The sequence below is a fragment of the Micropterus salmoides genome, unplaced genomic scaffold (genome assembly GCF_014851395.1).
Source record: "Micropterus salmoides isolate LMB-PRFRI ecotype aquatic unplaced genomic scaffold, ASM1485139v1 Ms_hic_scaffold_4, whole genome shotgun sequence".
In the NCBI taxonomy this organism is placed as follows: domain Eukaryota; kingdom Metazoa; phylum Chordata; class Actinopteri; order Centrarchiformes; family Centrarchidae; genus Micropterus; species Micropterus salmoides.
The window spans coordinates 32845860-32865052 of record NW_024043372.1 but is presented as its reverse complement, the minus strand read 5'-3'; the positions used below and the strand labels follow the sequence as shown (position 1 = coordinate 32865052).

The window sequence follows — 19193 nt, the reverse complement described above, 5'->3', positions numbered from 1 at the left end:
CAAACGACATTAGTCTGCTGCAGTTGTCTGAGCACACTGGGAACACTTGTAAAACAACTTCTGCTTAGGGATGACGATGATGAATGTGAGGGCAAATGTTGAACAAAGACAGAGAGAAGCAAAGAATCAAAATCATTACTGAACAAATGGGATAGCCTATAAACAAACGGAATAAAGAGGTCAGTAACACTGAGAGATCGTTTCTAAGAAGTAATGCTCTCCAGTTTCACCCTCACAGTAGTTTAGATTAAACAATTATCTCGTGCTGTGCTGTATTTGTCCTTCATGAGCTCCTGCCCACTTTGTTCTGGGTAGGGCCAGATGGTCAAACCACACGCTTTATGATCACACTGGCGTGATGATACAATCACGTCACTAGAGGTCGCTAGCCTGTAGCTAAACTGCCGGAAGTTGCAGCTTCTAGGTTTGAGGTTTTGTACCTCTCGCCTCATTTGCCGCTGCTTCCTTGTAAAATTCGGACATGAATATTGACTGGCACGGTGCGGATTTGAGCAACGGTCTCGAAAATGTTGCTGTTTTAATTGAGCGGAGTTCAGGTGTACTGACATTTCCTGAATTTCAGGTAACGTTAACGTTACGCTGCACGTCTGTCTGCAGTTGCGCCCGTAAGTTGAACACATTTAGCTGCTAAACATCCACTGAAGTCCACCTCCTTTTAGAGTGTTGTAAGAGTAGTACAATTCTAACAACATCTATTTATAGTATGTGTTGGAAGTATTACTAAAATCAACAGCAGTTCTTTTTCTCTTTACAGTAGACTTCCAGGGAAACACAGTCTTAGTAATAACTAACGTTAACGATGTTGTAAGTTATTGAAGTGTCCCAGTATTTTAACTGTGACACTGAGAGCATGTAGGACCAGGACCAGGACCAGGAAACGTCTATACAGAATTCAATCCTAATTAATTTAATTATTTACACATTGGTCACAATGCATTGGTAAGCCAGCTGACAGTGTAACCTCATCCCATCTGTATGGGCTGTAAACCTGCACATCAGTTATGCATGATGGCACATGCCGAGTCCATCAACCAAAACTGATTTACAGTGAAAATAGCTTTGAGTCGTTACTATTCTTTCCACATTATCATCCTGTGATCCGGGAACAGATGGGCAAACAGTAGATCATCCAAAGAGCTGCTGCGGTAGGTCACCAGTGCCACTCCCCTTTAAATTAAACTGATATGACATGTTAATGTAAATAAATACTACAGCCCCACAGATACTGATTATTTAACATACTGTACACACTATAGTGATAATTCGACTGACAGTAATTAAAAAAAAACAACACATAAAACAAACAAACAAGTGGTAGTTTATAAAGAATTGTGACTGCGATACATGTATGCACTGAAAAAAAGGGAATTATTTTAGAAAAATGAACTTGTCAGTGCTTTCTGTAGGACAAGCTATGTAAAAGTGACACTGTTTGTACCTCAAACATATCTTTGTTATTTATCAGAAAACATACACTGATACCAATATACACTATCGGCCGATATATTGGTCCAAATTAATTTTCTCTGCATAGCACTGGCACCATGCAAGATGCGATTAGGGATGTCAGAAATACACTGCAATAAAAAGACTCACATTTGACATGTGTTAGGAAAATCATATGATTTTCATTGTAGATGAATCTGTTTTTTGGGCTATAACATGTCAGAAAATGTCCAGAAAATGTTGATCATTGTTTCCCAAAGCTCAACATGATGTCCTCCCATGTGTTTTCTCCACAACCTAAAGACATTCAGTAGAAACCAGACAATATCACATTTAAGCTGAAATCAGAGCATAGAAATTAGAAATTACAAAATAGTGGCCGATTAATGTAATAGTCGACAACTTATCGCGTAATTGTTGTGTCTCCTTTTGCCTCCATTTTATTTATGGTGCAAGTCTTGAAAGAATAATCAAAGTAGTCTCAAAGTCCTTCTTTTGTATTCTTGCTTTGTACTGAAAACCTCTGGCTGTAACAAAAAACTCATTAAAACCTGATGGTTATTACTCCATCAAATGAAATACATTATTTTACCGGCAGATGGCAGCAAATGATTACAGGCTGCAGCCACATCATCTGACTGCAGTTCAGGGAATCAAAAAATAACTGCCCTCTAGAACTAAAGGAGTTGCCCTAGTTAGCACTCCTTGCTCATGATGCTCGAGACCTTTCTGACTGCATTATAATGAAACCACTTTTAAAAGTAATTCTAAAGCATACAAAATACAGTCATATCATTGCAGAGTGTGGTGATACTATAGTTGTATGGGGTAATGTGGTTGTTAAAGTAGGCTAATGATTGTGAAGTTGGCAGTTACGAAGCATTCAGACCTGTAGTCTAAAAGACGTTTCCCATAAACTGGAATTAGGGCAGCAACTAACTGATCTGCAGTTTGAATAATCATCTGTAAAAATAACTGTCACAATTTCCTAAAGCTCAAGGTGGCGTCTTCAAATGTCTTGTCTTGTCTGATCAACAGTCCAAAACCCAAATATATTCAGTTTACCATCACATGAGACAAAGACAAGCAGCAAAACCACGTAGTTGAGAAGCTGACGCCAGTGAATGTTTGGCATTTTTGCTGGGGAAATTGACTGAAATGATGAATTTTCTGTCGATCGACAAAACAATTCATCAATTAATTGTTTCAGCTGTAAATTGAAAATTTCCTAGAATTACGGGCAATGTTGCCTAATTTGCTTTTTGAATTTCCCTTCAACTGTTTGTGTGTGTTTGTTTTTGTTACTGACAGTTTTGTTAACCTTTGACTGCTCTTTGTTGTCATTTTTTCAGTATTCTCCAGATAATATTCAGGGTCCAGGATGCTCTACTGACCCCAGTGAAATTACCCTTCCTGGGTGCTCCTGCCTTTCCCACTCCTGCTTCACCGAGAGCTGCTCCTGCCTGCAGACACATGGGCAGGCATACGACAGCACTGGCACACTGCTCAACCTCAGCAGAATAGACTCTGGTTACTGCTCACCTGTGTTTGAGTGTAATGCCCTTTGCTCCTGCAGTGATGCCTGCTCTAACCGGGTGGTGCAGAGAGGGCTAAGACTCCGGTTGGAGGTTTGCAGCACCAAGAACAGGGGCTGGGGAGTACGGGCACTAGAGGCAATCCCACGTGGGACGTTTGTGTGCGAGTATGCAGGAGAGTTGATCAGTTTGGAGGAGGCCAGACGCAGACAGCTTGCCCAGAGATCCGAGGAAAACAACTACATCATCGCCGTAAGGGAGCATGCAGGCACGGGCTCCATCACTGAGACGTTTGTGGACCCTGCCGTGGTGGGAAACGTAGGCCGCTTTCTCAACCACTCCTGCCAGCCCAACCTGTTCATGCAGCCAGTCCGCGTGCACTCGGTGGTTCCTAGACTGGCGCTGTTTGCTGGACGGAACATTGATGCACAAGAAGAGCTGACATTTGACTACTCGGGGTTATACAGTAACCAACCTCCTGCAGAGCTGCCGTCCACACAAAGTGACGCCGCCACGCAGGCCAGTAGGACAGATGGACTCCAGAGGAAGGAGTGCCGTTGTGGTGCAGACAACTGTGTTCGGTTCCTTCCGCTGGATTTATCTATTCTCAACTAATGTAAATAAAATTTCATGTCACTAGAGTGTTTCTGAATGACGGAGAAAAGATTTTTTTGTCAAGCCTTCTGCCTTTTGTTTTCTCCTTATTTTCATTTCAAACTGTCTCTTTAGATATGTCTTGGTCTATTTTCAGTCTCCCTGAAATCTTTGTTAATTCAACCTCTCATTAGAACAAGACAATGCGACGTGTTGATGGCACCATAAACACAATCAGCAGGATGAGTCATGTCTCTGCCTGTCATTGTTTCCTGTTTGCCCCCCCCCCCCGGCCTCTCCTCATCTGCCACTGTCTCCACTCAAGTGTAAGGGGATGCAATAAAAACTATGCATTGGTAAGAAAACCTACATTTTTCTGAGAGAAAACTTGTTCCTGTCTGTCCTTTCACTTGTATAATCCATTTCATCTGTCAGGGGACGCGTGCTCCGTGTAGGACATTTCCCACATGATACAGTCTTGCAGCTGTCATCTTGACCTGGCTCATGGAAAGTCCCGTTTCTCACACATTAATCTGGAAGGAGCAGAACCATCATTTGCACTGACAGAGATTGGAGGAATGATGTTTAATAGGTTTCTTTTAATAGTCACATACGCTACAGAGGTGATCTCTACACCTTTACAATTGCCAAAGCTTTTTGCAATAACATGTCATGTCAGTCAAAAACAAATCAAAATTCTCAAAGCTTTTATTTGTTTCCATCCTCTTGACGTTTCTTATCTGGCTTCATGCAATTCATCCTCCCCTTGTAGATATTCTCAGCCTCTCATCCCACTCAAACCTCAAGAGAGGTGGGACCAATTAAAAAGGGCCAGGGGGTGTTTTCTTATATAGAAACAGACTTTATTCCCCTGTCAAAGGAGGGGCGAAGGTGTCCCACTTTGGTGTGACCATTCTGAAATCAGGACCTTCTCCTTTCAATCTGCCACTGTTTCTAGTCTAGACCTGTTTTCATCTTATTAATATCTAGATCTAGGTTAATTAGGATGGAGACTGTGTTACATCCAGAAATGGGACCAGCGCTGCGGCCACACTGGGGCTGAGAGAGACTAAATGGTGGGGGGAGATGGAAGGCTTCAGCTGATCGGAGACCACTGTGAAATTGATTGGTTTTTGTGTCACCCAGTGGAGAGGCGAATGTGGCAGGATGATGTTGTTTTGACCTATATTTTCTCCTCTGTGAGGGCTTTTTTCTGTTCAAAATGAGCTATTCTTTGCATTGTTTCTGATCTGATCCACACCCAGGAAATAAAAACTCAACCTAAAGGAACAGTTGGACATTTAGGGACACGTGCTTATTAACTTTCTTGCCGAGAGTTGAATGAGAAGGCCGATACCACTCTCATGTTTGAACGAATATGAACAACCAGCAGCCTGCTAGTGCTAAGACTGGAAATGGGGAAACAGCTAGCCTGGCTCTGTCTTAAAAAACAAAACGCACGTACCAGCACCTCTAAAACTCCTTAACATTCTATCATCTTGTTTGTTTAATCTGTACAAAAACTGAAGTGTAAAAATGAGGCGCTGTGACATTGACAGGCTTTTTAGCACATAACCCCTCATAAAAAACACTAAGTAATGCTTTTACACTAGGCTAAGCTAAGATAACCAGCTGCAAGCGGTAGCTTCATATTTGACAAACAGACAAAGTGGTATTGATCTTCTCATCTAATGGACAATACAGCAAATTAGCGTCTTGAACTGTCCCATTAAACATATCCATATCCATTGTGATCAGACGCATACAGCAGTAGTAAAAAGACAAACCAAAGCAAATTTTCCAGTCTGAAGTGAAAGAACAGTCACATCAGCAGTAGAAAATATATAGTTTAATAATAGATGCCAAGATACAGTATATTGTCAGAAATACTGTACTGCCAGGTGGGGGAACTGTGGCAGTGGCCTTGAAGAAAACTAGGACAGAGAGGAGGGGGGTTGGGGGGGGGCATCCCTTAAACCGAAGGATAGAGATTTATAGAAAGGTGTGGGTCAGGGTTTCTCTTTCCACCATCAGCTAAATCAGGTATGCAGTGGTCTTGTATTTTATCTCCGCTACCTATAGATTTCACATTTAATTTGCAGACCAGAAGCAGGCCGTAATCCTTCCCCTTTCAATGCGTGGCCCTCTTTGTTGTGCCTTTGTGATAAACCAGATTCCTCTGTCCTTTCAACAAGTCTACTATGAGTATAAGAGAAAACTGTCTCACTTCAAATGCATGACTCATGTCATTTTTGAGTCAGATGTCCCTGGAATCCCTATGGCAACGGGAGGTGATTTGGACAGCAGTGGTTGGTTCAGAAGTGCATGGAGGCTGCTCTCAGATAGGGACTATCGAAGAGCCGGGCTGCAAGCAAATGGCTCTGTTCCAAGATGGTCACCTAGCAACCAACAGTTAATCATGAGGTGAACTTCCCCGCTGAACCCCCTGCACGCCCCCTTTCATAGGAAAACATGTCAAGGCTGCCTTATAACGCAAGAGTTATGCTGCTTTGTTATGGTATTTTGACACTGACTGTCTTCCATCTCAGGAAATAATTCTTTCAAGGAAATTGTTTTTAGAAGACTAGTGTCCTGATTGTTTGAATAGTTTTGGAAGTATACTTGCTTACTCTGCATAGTGGCGGCGTCAACTTTAAACAGCAGCAGGTTTAAAACTTCGGAACACCCAAAAATGTTCGAATGTGATGTCTCATACCAAAGTGACCACAGAGGCAAAATATCAAATGTTGTGATTTCATCGCTCTTTAAACCACAGTATCGATATCACTCTCAAGTCTGTCCATCATTTAGCCTAGCTTAACATAAAGACTGGAAACAGCTTGCCAGGCTCTGTCCAAAGGTGACCTCATATCGTTTGTTCTCGTGCTCTCGTGAAAAAGCACATACGTGTATTTCCCAAAATGTTGAACCAGCAATAGAGCCAAGATTATCTAAATAAAAGAAGGGGGAAACAATGTACTATTAATCAGTAATTCCCACTTGTGGCTGCAGTAAAAGTTATATAGCTTTGTTTTAAGAACAGATTTTGATTCTTAAATACGGGGTGTCTGAATATGAGATTCCTTCGTCACAGCCCCACTTTGGTGAGACTAAATGTGTTGCCAAGTTTTAAGGACAAAAGATGCAAAGATACATCTTTTTCTAATGAGAACCATACATCACATTGATAAAGGAGCGAGACACTATTTCAGGGTGAGTGACCAGTGGAGAAATTACAAATGGCAGTCCATTTGTTCAAAACTGGAGCACCTCTCTGATGAGGGAGCAGATGTCCTTGCTTTGAATCCTGCAGCCAAATCAAGAAAAAGAGAAGAAAAAAAAACAAACGTCATCTGCTGGGTCTCAGCTGGCAAAGGCACTTCAAAGTCCAGTTTGAAATATCTATTTTGACTCTTGACTTCGTTGTGAAAGGAGAAGAATTACTGGCACAAGCTGCAGCCTATTTCGACTAATTGGAGTTAATTACAACATTTTTTAAAAACCATTTTGTATGAGACAACCCTGACAACAGCCAGTGTCCATACGCTACGGAAAAACAAGAACTATATTGGCACATTGGTATCAGAACCCATAATTAATCTAATTAATGAGGTCTTTATATTTAAATGATGTACTTACTTAATGTATGAAATCAGTGGTTCTTTTAAACCACATGGCTCTGTACATTTTCAATGTCTGTTCCTGCTTCTTTTGTTTTGACTAGATATGAAACAGGGATGGAAACCCGTCACCTTGCATATATGACGTAAGGTTGAGTTCTAATTTGGCGAATGCTAGTCATCACTATTTGGACGTAACATTATTTCCATGGGGTCTAACATTAGCTACTGTACTTGTTAATCCGAATTTTATTTGTAGATACAGTAATGTTACTGTTATTACCATTTTGCCAACGATGACAACACAAGTTGAGCTCCTCATCCAAAGTGGCAACTTAATGTTAACATTCAGTTTTTTTAACGTTGAGATAATATTAGCTAGGCTTAAACTGTCATAATCATAACAAAACTAAACTATTTGCTTTTGGATTTGTTTTGGAATATCAGATCAGTTTCTGAGACCACCAGACTCCGTTAGGGGATTTGCATTTTGTCACATTTTTCACCCCTGATGTGTTTGCATTCCTGTGTTAAGTTGCTCAGTAGCCTGGAAAAACTGTTTCAAAACAAGTGAGCTGGTTGTTCTTCAACATAGAATTTTAAGAAGCTTTTTAGACATTTGTGTGACTCTTCACTCAGCAAACACACTGAATCAAACACTGTACTATACCCTTTCTTGTTCTGACAGCTATCAGCTACATTCCAACAGGATGTGTAATGTGGTAGGTTGTACAGCTTCACTTCAGCTTTACTGCAAGGGGATATCAATGGGGTTTTTAAAATTGGCTCCTCCCATTGTAGATAGTAATTTAAATTTGTCCCTGGACCCCTGCAGCAGGCTCAGCAGGAAGTTTTGAAACCCAATAAGCACCCACCCCTACAGCTGCTCTACTACTGATCAGACCTACACATACAGTACATACATATCATAAATACACCTACACTAGATGAACAGCACACACATTCTTAACTAAGCAGTTTTGGAGTGTACATCTGCAGTCTTCGGTGTGCTTAAAAGTGGTTGAGTGGAATTTAGAAGCAATATTTTTAAGATTTAAATAAAAAAAGTTTCATCATCCCCAAGATTCGCCTTGATTTAATCATTGTCATTATGTTCTAATGCAATCACAATCTTCCATAATGACCCAATATTGCTTCCAGTAATCCCACTGAGTCTACATTCTTGATGGGGTGTGTAAATGCCCATGACGACGGTGCTGCAATTGTGGAAGAAATTTTCTTCGTGTGTCAGGCTGAGAGTAAAACAACTGTAATATATATATATATATATATGTGTGTGTGGATCTAAGTCATATATTACTATGCATTTTCAATGGATATTATTTAACAGTTAAATACTTATGTCACGGCCTGATTTAGGTAACCAGGTATGGCTCTTAAAGTCCAGTGCATGTGAGGCAAGGAGTCCTCCAACCTTGCAGATCCTAATGGATTACCTGCAGATAAAGCAGCTTAGAGAACACGTTCTGCAGGTTAAATAGGTGAGTTCAGACCACGGCCTCCTTGGTTATTGTTCTCCTTCAATGGGATTAGCTCAAACAGGCAACTGTTTATTTAGCAACATTGTGCAAAAACTCTACTCCTATCTCCACAAAACCAGCACCTGGCAGATAATTTCCCCTGGCATGTGTGTATGGTCTGGCATATTGATTATGTCGTAACCAAGGGGATGATCCTCTTCTCTGTGCGCAGTGTTCATGAAGAGAGGACTAGCTGAATGTAGCTGTATACGCAGCCTGTTGTAAGAGTCTGGCAGAAAGTGAATATTTGAAAACATACACACAAAATGTTACACAATACTCTTTCATGCAGCTTGCCGTATAATGTCCAATTGAATCCACGATGCAGCACAGAATGTAAAACAAATTTTTTCTACATTGGTAACAAGTTATGGCACAAAACCACAAGGCCTAATTAGAATATCTCTGCAGCTGGTCTAATCAGATTAATTCCATTGGGAATATGCAGGTCATTATACCAGCGTAATTGTCTTTTATTTTTAGTGAGGTAGATCTCTACGTTATACTAGGGTGCCTCACCAATACTTGTTGTCTTGCAGGCAAGACAGGAGGTGGGACCTTCCGTTTATAAGGAAACACTGGCATGAATATCAGCAAACAGGCTGCAAGGCTATTAAAACGAGGAAAACAAAAAGTCTTCACTATATCCCTTTCTCACGCCCGATGGTTCAGCTGTATGTTCTCCTAACCCACTTCTTGCTCAGTGGTTGACTGTGGTCTGCAAAAGTAGATGTTGGGTTGGTTTCATGCAGGGTTTCTTGGGAGGGGCAAACTGATGTATGGTAAACCTCCGAAGCTTACACTGTGCAACTGACTCGACTCTACAGGGACTGTTCGTTGACATCCCGTCCCTGTCACAGACTCAAAAATGCTGGCAGACAGAGAAAGGATAAAAGACTTGATGTTTGTATGACCTTCTTTTCACACTATGCTGGAAGGTCCTGTGCTCGGTATTTAATGTCAATGTGTGTGTTTTGTTTGTTTGGTGGCCACACTTCACACCACAAAGGTCTGTCCTCCAGTTGTGCATGTTACACTCTGGTCTTGAGAAAGCCTTGACTCATTGCTCTAGTCGTGAGAGCTCCAATAATAGAGATTAAATTGTCAAATGGACCAAATCTGTACAGAATACACAACTGTGAATGTGACAGTGTTGAAGTTAAACAAAGTTGTATCAGTATTCTACATTAAGATTGAAATTGCTAATAAGACATTATCTATGGTTCTTGCTCCCTGCGGCATCATGTCTTAAGTGGTTCACTGTCCCAGATCCAGAACAGCAGTTAGAGGACACTAAATTTTAAATTTGTAAAGTTATAGAGTTACAGAGTCCTCCATCTCTCCTTAAAAGAAGACTAGACTTGATGTGGACTTTGGAACTTAATCTCTGAGATGAAATCAAGATTGAACATTATTTCCAAACAAGAGACTCTTTGTTCCCAATATATTTAGCTCTATTCTGACATTTCTGATGAATGCGAGGATTAGTTTGCAGGCATGGGCCCACACAGAGGACTATCAGAGCCTCAGACAAGAAAACTACCAACCATTGTGCCCACACATCGCTGCTTACGGAAGGCCTGAATCTGCACATGAGAATACTCACTCTAACACATGCACAGTGATGAATCTCGCAATCTGTGCACCCACACAGATGGTTGCTTTTTTTTTTTTGTAATCCCTCTGTCTCTGGTGCATTCCAAGCATGCAGATGCTGCATTCATTAATTTGTTAGTCATTTGTTAATTCTGTCTGGAAAACCAGCCCATGTCTCTAAGTCCGCTACAAGTCAGACTACCAATCGGGATGAATCACCTCCCCCTCCCACCAAACTTGAGTTCTTGTTCATGACCCTTACTGTATGTTGGAAATCTGTCTCCACATCCATCCCATCTCCTGTCTATTTATATCAATGGTTGTTGACTGTTGTGATCATGTATTGTGTGAGGGAAAGACCTTTTGACAGCAGACCAGCTCTTCAGTTTCAGGCAGGGTTCTATAATAAAACACTGACCCAAATACCCAGGGTATAAGAAAGCATTATCTTTACCAAGCTACAAATCATAACTTTGTCTGACATCAGATTTGCTACAATTCATAAACACAGCATCAGTTGTGTCCAGTTTTATATACAACCCTTTTTTTTTTGCTCTGTGGTAGAATGGTAGCCAGTCGTCTGTACACTGTATCCATGACAACTGAGTACTCAGTGATCTGTATTCTGTACTTCACTTAATGTCAAATTTAGCCAAAGCCAGACAACACTTTTTGTGAAATAAAGGTTAGTCTTAGTCTTAGATATTGTGATGTCATGAATTTGACATCAGCGCATTCAGAAACACACACATGCTCGCGTCCGACAATGATACTCTGAGACAAAGCCCTTATCCTTCATCCTTCCTTTCACACTGATTATGATTTAACAAAGGGAGTAGCATGGTCTGTTTCTACATAAGTGGTTTTGGATGTACTTTGATATAATTTGGGGTACAAGTTGTTAATGGTGACTGATTGCATATCCAGTAAAAGGGGAGATTTTCTGGCAGGACATAAAGTGGCATCACATTCGTAATGTGTTGTTGTTCCACTACATCATACCACAGCTGGATTTTATGTCAACACTAGGAACAGAACATGAATAAAGAGCATGAAAACATCAATCAGTGTGAAAGTTTTTTTGTGGCCTCAGACCACTCTACAACATTCTGCATCCATTTGCATCTTAAAGACCGGAGAAAAGCAGATGTGGAATGCAGAAAAAGGAGAGAAGCACTTTCATGGTAATGGACACTTGTGCACCACCACTTACTCCACTCTTATTATCCCTTGAGATGCTGTAGCTAAGAAACCAAATTAGCAGCTCATCAGTGGCTTTGGTTAATGCCACTGAGCCCATTAGGGATGAAAGTGCTTTTTCTCTTCCTGTGTATCTCTGTCTCTCATTCATATTAGAAGTAGTAATGGTTATGAATAATCAAGCTTTAGCACATTTTTCAAATGTAACCATCTTCTGTATGCAGGCTTTCGTGGAGGTGAGTTTTTTTTTTTTTTTTTGGAAGAATGACCTTTGAGGACTGGTCTGTCTACACTTAATTTTATTCATATGGCAAGTTATGTGTGAGTTCAGTATCACACATGCTTCTGAATATGTCGGTACACTAGTCTGTTCCAATTCCAGTAGCTGAAAATGTCACAGTGTGATAATAATGGGTCAACTGCAAATGAACTAGATCTCACTGAAAGTTGTGAGACTGAGGTTTCCAAAGCTCACATCATAAACTCGGAAACCTTGTGGTCCACGGACAAAACTCTCTGTAAGAGTATGGCACGTAGTCTGTTATACCCAGCAAAATATAACAATAGTCTCTTTGGAAAAAGAAATAAACATATAAACATGGACTCTAATTTAATAGACTCTAAACACGTGCCCTCATCACTAACCTAGAAATCTAACTGCCGGTGGCCGAATCAGTGTTTCTGACAGGGGACTGGACACACAGCTGATGTCTTTATCTCATGTCCTTTCATACTTTGACATGCACAGCGTGATCGCCTCTTTGTAAGGCAGTATGTGTGCTGCTGTTCTTGACACTATATACATGAAATAATATAGACATTGAAAGAAAACCTCCAGTCACATGGAATTGGTCATCAGATACATGTTCACTACAGTCCGTAACATGTGACACATGTGAAGGAGTTATTTGTACTTGCGACTGATCGTCATTGTAGAGAGCCGGGGGAAGGGAGGTAATGTTCCGAGAATTTTTTTAAAAAATATTCTAGAAAAACTTCAAGTAATTTATAAAACAAGACAAGATTCAGTGCAGACATAGAGAAGTGGTGGGGCTTTCAGACAGTTAGGCAGAAGCACCACAACAAAGCCAAAGTTTAAGCATGTCACATCTTAGTAATTTATAATTGTCTGCAGTTCTTCTGCTAATTTCTTTATGCTTTTGGTCTTTGAAGTATCTCAAAATACTGGTTGGTGAAAGGAGCTTAGCTGTGACGGCTCTGCATACCCTACTTTAATAGAGTACGGAGGCATATCTGAAAACTAGTATTTTGTAAGACTTTTTTCTCGTAAACGTATGACTTTATAATCTCAGAGAATATTTGTGTTTTTTCTTGTAAATTTGTGATTTTTTTTCTCTGAATATTATCCCCTCCCCTTGTTTCGTAATTTGTTTTTCCTACAGTGGCCCTAATTCGCTGTTGTGTGCTGCACAGTATGTAATTTAAACTGGGAGGTCGGATTCTCTTTTTTAGAAATCATTTCATCACTGAACTGTCACACCAGCGGCTCTGTGAGTACAGAGTGGTCCTTTGAACTAAATGCTAACCTCAGCAACCTAAATGCTAACCTCAGCAACCTAAATGCTAACCTCAGCATACTAACATGTTCACAATGACAGCGTTGACATACTGATGTATGTCAGCTGAGGCTGATGGGAATGTCATTAATCTTGCATTTATATTACATTATAAACCAAAGCATTGAACAACAACGAATGTCTGTACAAAAGTTTGTGAATTCAATTAACCTAGGGATGCTGAGATTTTTCACAGGAAAAGTGAAACAACAGAAATGATCATCTGCTGGCACTAAAGTTATGGGAATCACCAAGGTCAGTGGGATTAATCCTCTGGTGACCATGAATGTCTGTAAACAATTTCATGGAAATCCATTTAGTAGTTGTTTAAATCTCTCAGTTTATTTCAGTCAGTGATTTTCAAATCCCTATTAACCAATATCTACATGCAAACGCTGAATGTGTACTCAAGGGACAAGATTTTTGTATCGGAAGCCTTTTGTAGTCTGTTTGTGGATGATAGCTTATGGATTCTGAAATTGCTATTGCTAATTGGACTGTAAACAATGACCAGCGCAAAATGTTTATTTAAACTGAAACGGTGGTGCCTTGAGCATCCGATTGTGTACACAACTGCACTGCAATTCACTTTTTAATATGGCTGTGTTTATACAGTCTGTGGTTTATATACATGTTGCTAAATGGGTAACACCTCTGATACACCCACCAAAGGAGAGAAAACATACCTCTATGCTCATTGTGCACCATTGCAATTATTTTCATGTTTATACAAGTTAGCAACTTTCAAAAAAACTAAAAAATGTTCCAAATGTATTATATGTTATGTTATTATGTGTTTTTGTGAGATGTGTGCTCAGCTGGGGATGAATATAGTAATTGAATGAAACTGAAGTGACTAAGGCCACCACTTTCTTCACCTCAAAGATGAAAACCTTATATCTAAAAAATTTAATAAAATGAAGTGAAATGAAATAAAAGGACAGTTTCTATCAAGACAACAATGCATATCTGAATTGTATTATCAGTGTTTTACAGTCTGTTGCTTATTATGAGCACCGCACGTGTCAGTTTAAATGCCTAAAGAACTACATTACCCAGAGAGATCTGCTGCAGTATAAATAGTACCGAAAGGGGCGTTCCCTCAGTGACATGTGGAGGAGGTAAGAAGCGGATTGTTGCCGAGGACGCGTTCAGCTGTCAGAGATAACGCAACTCAGCCTGCTCTTACCTGGAGTTTCACTACCATGGACTTAACCGAGGATAGCGCTGTGGAAATGATCCTGCGCTGACCCACTTCCTCACGCGGTCCTTTCCCTCTCTGTCTTTGACGCCTTCTTTCATTTCTGTCAGGTAAAGTCCTTATCTGTCTGTAGCTTTTCCAGCTAGGGCATTGCTCATTGTAACACTGAGCTGAAAGCATCCCTGTCAAGGAAATAGCCCACGCGCTCGTTTGTTGCTGTTGTTTTGCTGCAGCTCGCGCGATTAAAAAAAAACCAAACAAAAAAAGAATGAGGCGACCCAGTTTTTATTGGAGCTAGCAGAGGTGTTAGTGTCACATTTGGCGTCTCAGAAAACGTGCGTAAGTGTGTCACAGGGCGTTCAAATTACTTTACATATTGTGGAACCAAATATAAACTTTACGTAGTGTAGGTGTCACAGATGAGTGGAGTGGGACATCTGAGTCTGGGTAGCCTGAATATGACCTTCAGCTTCATACGCACAAATCAATTTTATAGAAATAAACGTAGCTATATTTAATGAAAAATGTCGTATTTTGTGCTTTTCTCCTTTAAATGATATTGCTTGATTGTACAGGGCCGCATACTTTTGAGTCTGTGTCAAAGTCCAAACTAAAATGATCTTTGACAACAGAAAGAGGACAGACTACGTTGACCACGTAACCTATTTTGGGTTAGGGATATTGTTTTTTGTCCCCCACAGGCTTCTCCTGGAAAGAGACTAAAGAGTGGAGGCCTAATTTTAATATTTGCATGTGTTGGTTTCCCTCAGGCATGGCACAGTGCACAGAGGAACATAATTTCATTTTCTTGGCAGGAATATTTTATTGTTTCAGAACTAGTAATTCTGTGTCTAACTTGAATACTCAGTTAAGTTGAATACTCAGTTAAGTTAATTACTCATCCATGGTATTATGTCTTTTTGTTTTAAATTAAAAGGGACATAACTCATGTTAACAAAATGCACGTGGACACATTTACACAAAGATTATCACTATAGCTCAGTTATTTGTGTGTAATGTAAATAATGTTAATCTTATTAATAAGCTAATAATATTAATATTTTCAAATCTTTTCTAATCTCCACAATTACTACTTACGGTCTTACAGTAGGTGGTGCTCTTAGGATGGGCTTAAAAAATTCAGATGGTCTGGAACCCGCTGCAAACTCCAGCAGCAAAGTCAGTGCCATAAAAGTAATAATGGATCCTTGTAGGTGCTGTTTACAATTCCTTTTCAGCTAAATCAGCTACTGACATCGCGTGTGTGCACAAACATGACACTGTAACAAGCAAATGTTTAGTATTTTACTTTATGAGTGATGTATACGATTGATGCATTATCTAAAAGATTATTTTTATCACTTAACTGACTAGTTGAGTGAAATATTTACTAATATTTCAAAGCTTGTGAGTTGATAGAGCTTTAAAGACATTTGTTGTCAATCTTTTGCAGGTGTAGTCAAACCTGAGGAACCATGTCGGACAAGATGTCCAGTTTCCTCCATATTGGGGACATTTGTTCCCTGTATGCAGAGGGCTCCACCTGTGGATTTATCAGCACTTTAGGGTAAGCCTGCTTGAATTTCTGTCGGTTTTCATGACCCTTTCACCACCCCCACCTCCCTGCTACCTCAAGCTGCAGGATTTCAGGTGAGCTTGTTGGATGGATGGAGTTTCATACAGTATTATCTCACTGTGCAGAGTACACAACTATAACATAGTACAAGCTACAAAATAAACACAGTAACGCATGTTATGACCGACATGGTTGCTATTTTCAAGCCAAACAGATGGCTGTGCTGAGTTGATGGGGAAGTATAATAGATGGACTCATTTTATATTGAATAGATTTAAAAGCCTGTTTGGTTGGTGGCAAGTACAAAGTGCCAACATGAACATTACCCATTGTTCCTTCACATTTTATGGTGAAGTGATCTGATTTCAGTGAAACAAAGGAAATGTGAGAGTTGAGTTTGGGTATCCTGAAACAGAGACAGACTTAAATGAATCGTTAAACTAGAGAAGGAAATGAAGGATTGCAGAATAACTATCTTTAAACACAAACTGAAGACCCACCTCCTCAATTTATCTGGACTGAACCCTCTTTAGACTCAAGCTGAAGTATTTATTTTGCCCACAGTAACAGGCGGAACCTATTTGCTCTGCTGTAATTTGTTTGCCTAATTAAACAACAGCTTTCTTAGCCCTGTTTTATGTATTTCGTAAGTACGAAAATCATGTTTCACACAGCTGGCATCTCCATATACTGTATAGAATACCGGGTTTCAAGTCCTTTTTAATATAGAAAGTTTTATAGGAGAACCAGAAGACGCTGGTGTTTTCAACTACAAAGCTAATGGTTCCCGCATATCTGTACCTCTTGCAGCATGGTCAGCTTATCAATGGGAAGACTGACTGCAGTCAAATGTCTATATTGCCTTAATCTGATGCTTTTGTTTTATCTATGAAAACAGAAGTTGAGAAGTGGTGGATCCTGCAGTAGTCATTGCTCTCCTTTTTATTTCCTTGATATTGTGCGCTCAGTTGGTACTCTGGCCTCAAATTATCATGCCTCTTCCTACCACATGCTGAGCACCATTTATTTAAGTACTTGACGGAGTCTTCCCCCCTCCCTAATTGTAGGCAACGAGTTAAAAGTGCATCTCATTATGTGCAAATTGAGCAAGTCTTGGCAGTCAGAAATAACAAAATGCTATGAGCACAGCATCGGAGCATCTAAGTGCAGCAATCTTCCTCCTCTTACCATGTCACTATTCGTTTGCCACACACCACAGGCCGTGCCGGGCCCTCCTCCTTGCCAGCTCTCAGGAATCATGCTCTTTCACAGTTTTAGTGTCGTGCGTCACCCACCACGGCAACAAATGTGTGCACAGCTTTGAAGACTGCCACCATGACAGAGCTCGTTTGTCAAATTTCCCATCTCGTATTGTCATGCCTAGTAATCACCCCTCCGCTGTTGCTGTGAACTCTCCTGTTAATGAGAAGAGCTTAGAGGACGTAACTATAAATAGCATTATTGTATTAGGTGTTGCTTTTGCTGTCAGCATATTGAATGTGACCCCTCAGAGTGGATGCCGTCCAACGACTTGATGCTGGGAGACTAGGATGTAAGGCTGTGTCCCAGAATGCAAGAGGAGATTTCTTCTTGACCTTGGATACAGATGGCCTCTTTGTTTTGGACCTTTGCCTAGCGGTGTGATGAAGGCTTTTCATTTCTAGATTCTCACACCATGTGTATTCTTCCTTCATCCTAACAGTGTTCCTGCAGTGCAGTGTGCACTGTGTGAGCTATAAAAAGATGTAACTGACTCGGCCAGCTAGAGCATCCCACTGAAGTTTTGTATTTGTGCTATCCTACTATCTGATAGTATTCCCAGGGGGTTCCCCAGAGTTCCTGGGTATGCTTGTAAGTGTTTTACCAACATATTTTGTATATTGTTTGAAGAAATTGCTAGACAAGGAGGAATTACGGTGCTAAAGTCAATTTTGATGAAGTTGCGCTGTTGTTAAATTCTTTAAGAAAGCCCCAGGTTCCCTTTTTGTTTACAGGTACAATAATCACTTGTGCCCCAGTTCAGAAATCTGTAACCTCATCCTCTCAGTTTGTGGTTGACGGCTCCATTCATTTTAAACTTTAGAACGTGATGTTTGCACAGCCTGTTTTTAGTGTGGTGGGTTGCACTCTTTCAGTGGTTAGAAGAGATTTAGGTTGTTTAGATTGTTCAGACTCCTGCGTTGTTGGAGAATATTGAACACAAGAGCCTTCCTGGGTTGCTTATGAATACAATGTAATAATAATGTATTATAATGTCTTTATCCTGCTATTCATGTGCTGTAAATGAGCTGGCACTTCAGATTCAATCAAGCAGTTTCTACTTTTTCATATAATACATATAACACGAAAAGCATGATAATTACTAATACTGTTAATGATGGATTCTGCTGCTGAGTTTTCTTATAATCACGGAATCACGGAAGTTATGTTTAGCTCTAACGTGAAAAATGGATTGCAAATGTATTTATTAATAAATACATTTGCAATCCATTTTTCTTTAAGTATTCCTCTCTTGTTTAAATCTGTGTTTACCAGCGTCTTCTCTGCCTTTGCTGCATGTTACAGCCAAAAGTAGATCATTGGAAAAATCTGACACCATTGACAGGACTGTGTATCATGTCAGCCATGCATGTGGGTCCTTGTACATGTGCACAAAACAAGCAAAATGGGGAGCCATGTGGAGTCACTCATAACACACCTGCTCCATAGTGCTACTAATGGTCAAAAACTCCACAGGGTACCTTTTTATTAAATGTCTGGGTAAGCTGGGTCAGTCAGTGACCATTCAGAATACAAGAAACTGGGAACAGACTCATTTAAATGGAATGCAGCCATTAATTAATGTTATAAAATACACTGTACCTGTGATATTCCATGTCAAATGCTGTGAAAAGACTTACTGACTAGGGTGTATGCTTTCTGGGACATAGCTGTCATTCCAATCGTTTCTGTCAGTTAGTTCTTGCTAAATAGATTATTTTCTTAGATTTGGAGAACTAATTTTGGATACATGAGCTGCATGAATTAGCAAAACAATTCAGTTGTGTTAGCTAAGTTATCACTGTCATTAGCATGTTGCATTGTTCACACAACCTATACCCCAACCCATAGTTCATATATGGAAAATGAAAGCTTTTAGAAGGAGTATTGAGGTTTAAAGTCTATTTAAGTGTCTTTAGTGACTCATTATGATGATGTTCCCAGGCTTGTGGATGACCGCTGTGTGGTACAACCGGACACAGGCGACCTCAACAACCCACCCAAGAAATTCAGAGGTAAGGCCTCA

The 19193-nt window shown here is 40.2% G+C and overlaps 2 protein-coding genes across 4 annotated transcripts in view; both read left to right on the top strand.

The window, feature by feature from the left end:
* Positions 1 to 428: 428 nt before the first annotated feature.
* Positions 429 to 4886, top strand: setmar (SET domain and mariner transposase fusion gene). 3 transcript variants are annotated; one of them, XR_005441530.1, is made up of 3 exons: positions 429 to 583; positions 2820 to 3952; positions 4032 to 4886. XR_005441530.1 is itself a non-coding variant. In XM_038697558.1 (3 exons), the coding sequence occupies exons 1-2, from the start codon at positions 482 to 484 to the stop codon at positions 3615 to 3617; spliced, it is 900 nt and encodes a 299-aa protein (XP_038553486.1). In that variant the 5' UTR covers positions 429 to 481; the 3' UTR covers position 3618; positions 3791 to 4886. The 3 variants fall into 3 exon arrangements, 2 of the variants coding, with proteins under 2 accessions (XP_038553486.1, XP_038553485.1); XM_038697558.1 differs by having other exon boundaries at positions 2820 to 3618; positions 3791 to 4886; XM_038697557.1 differs by lacking the exon at positions 4032 to 4886 and having other exon boundaries at positions 2820 to 3965.
* Positions 4887 to 14252: 9366 nt separating this feature from the next.
* Positions 14253 to 19193, top strand: part of LOC119886455 (inositol 1,4,5-trisphosphate receptor type 1-like) — a 91335-nt gene continuing 86394 nt past the window's right edge. The window contains 3 exon segments of the mRNA XM_038697213.1: positions 14253 to 14441; positions 15785 to 15898; positions 19112 to 19182. Coding sequence (XP_038553141.1) covers positions 15807 to 15898; positions 19112 to 19182 — 163 coding nt within the window. The 5' untranslated portion in view covers positions 14253 to 14441; positions 15785 to 15806.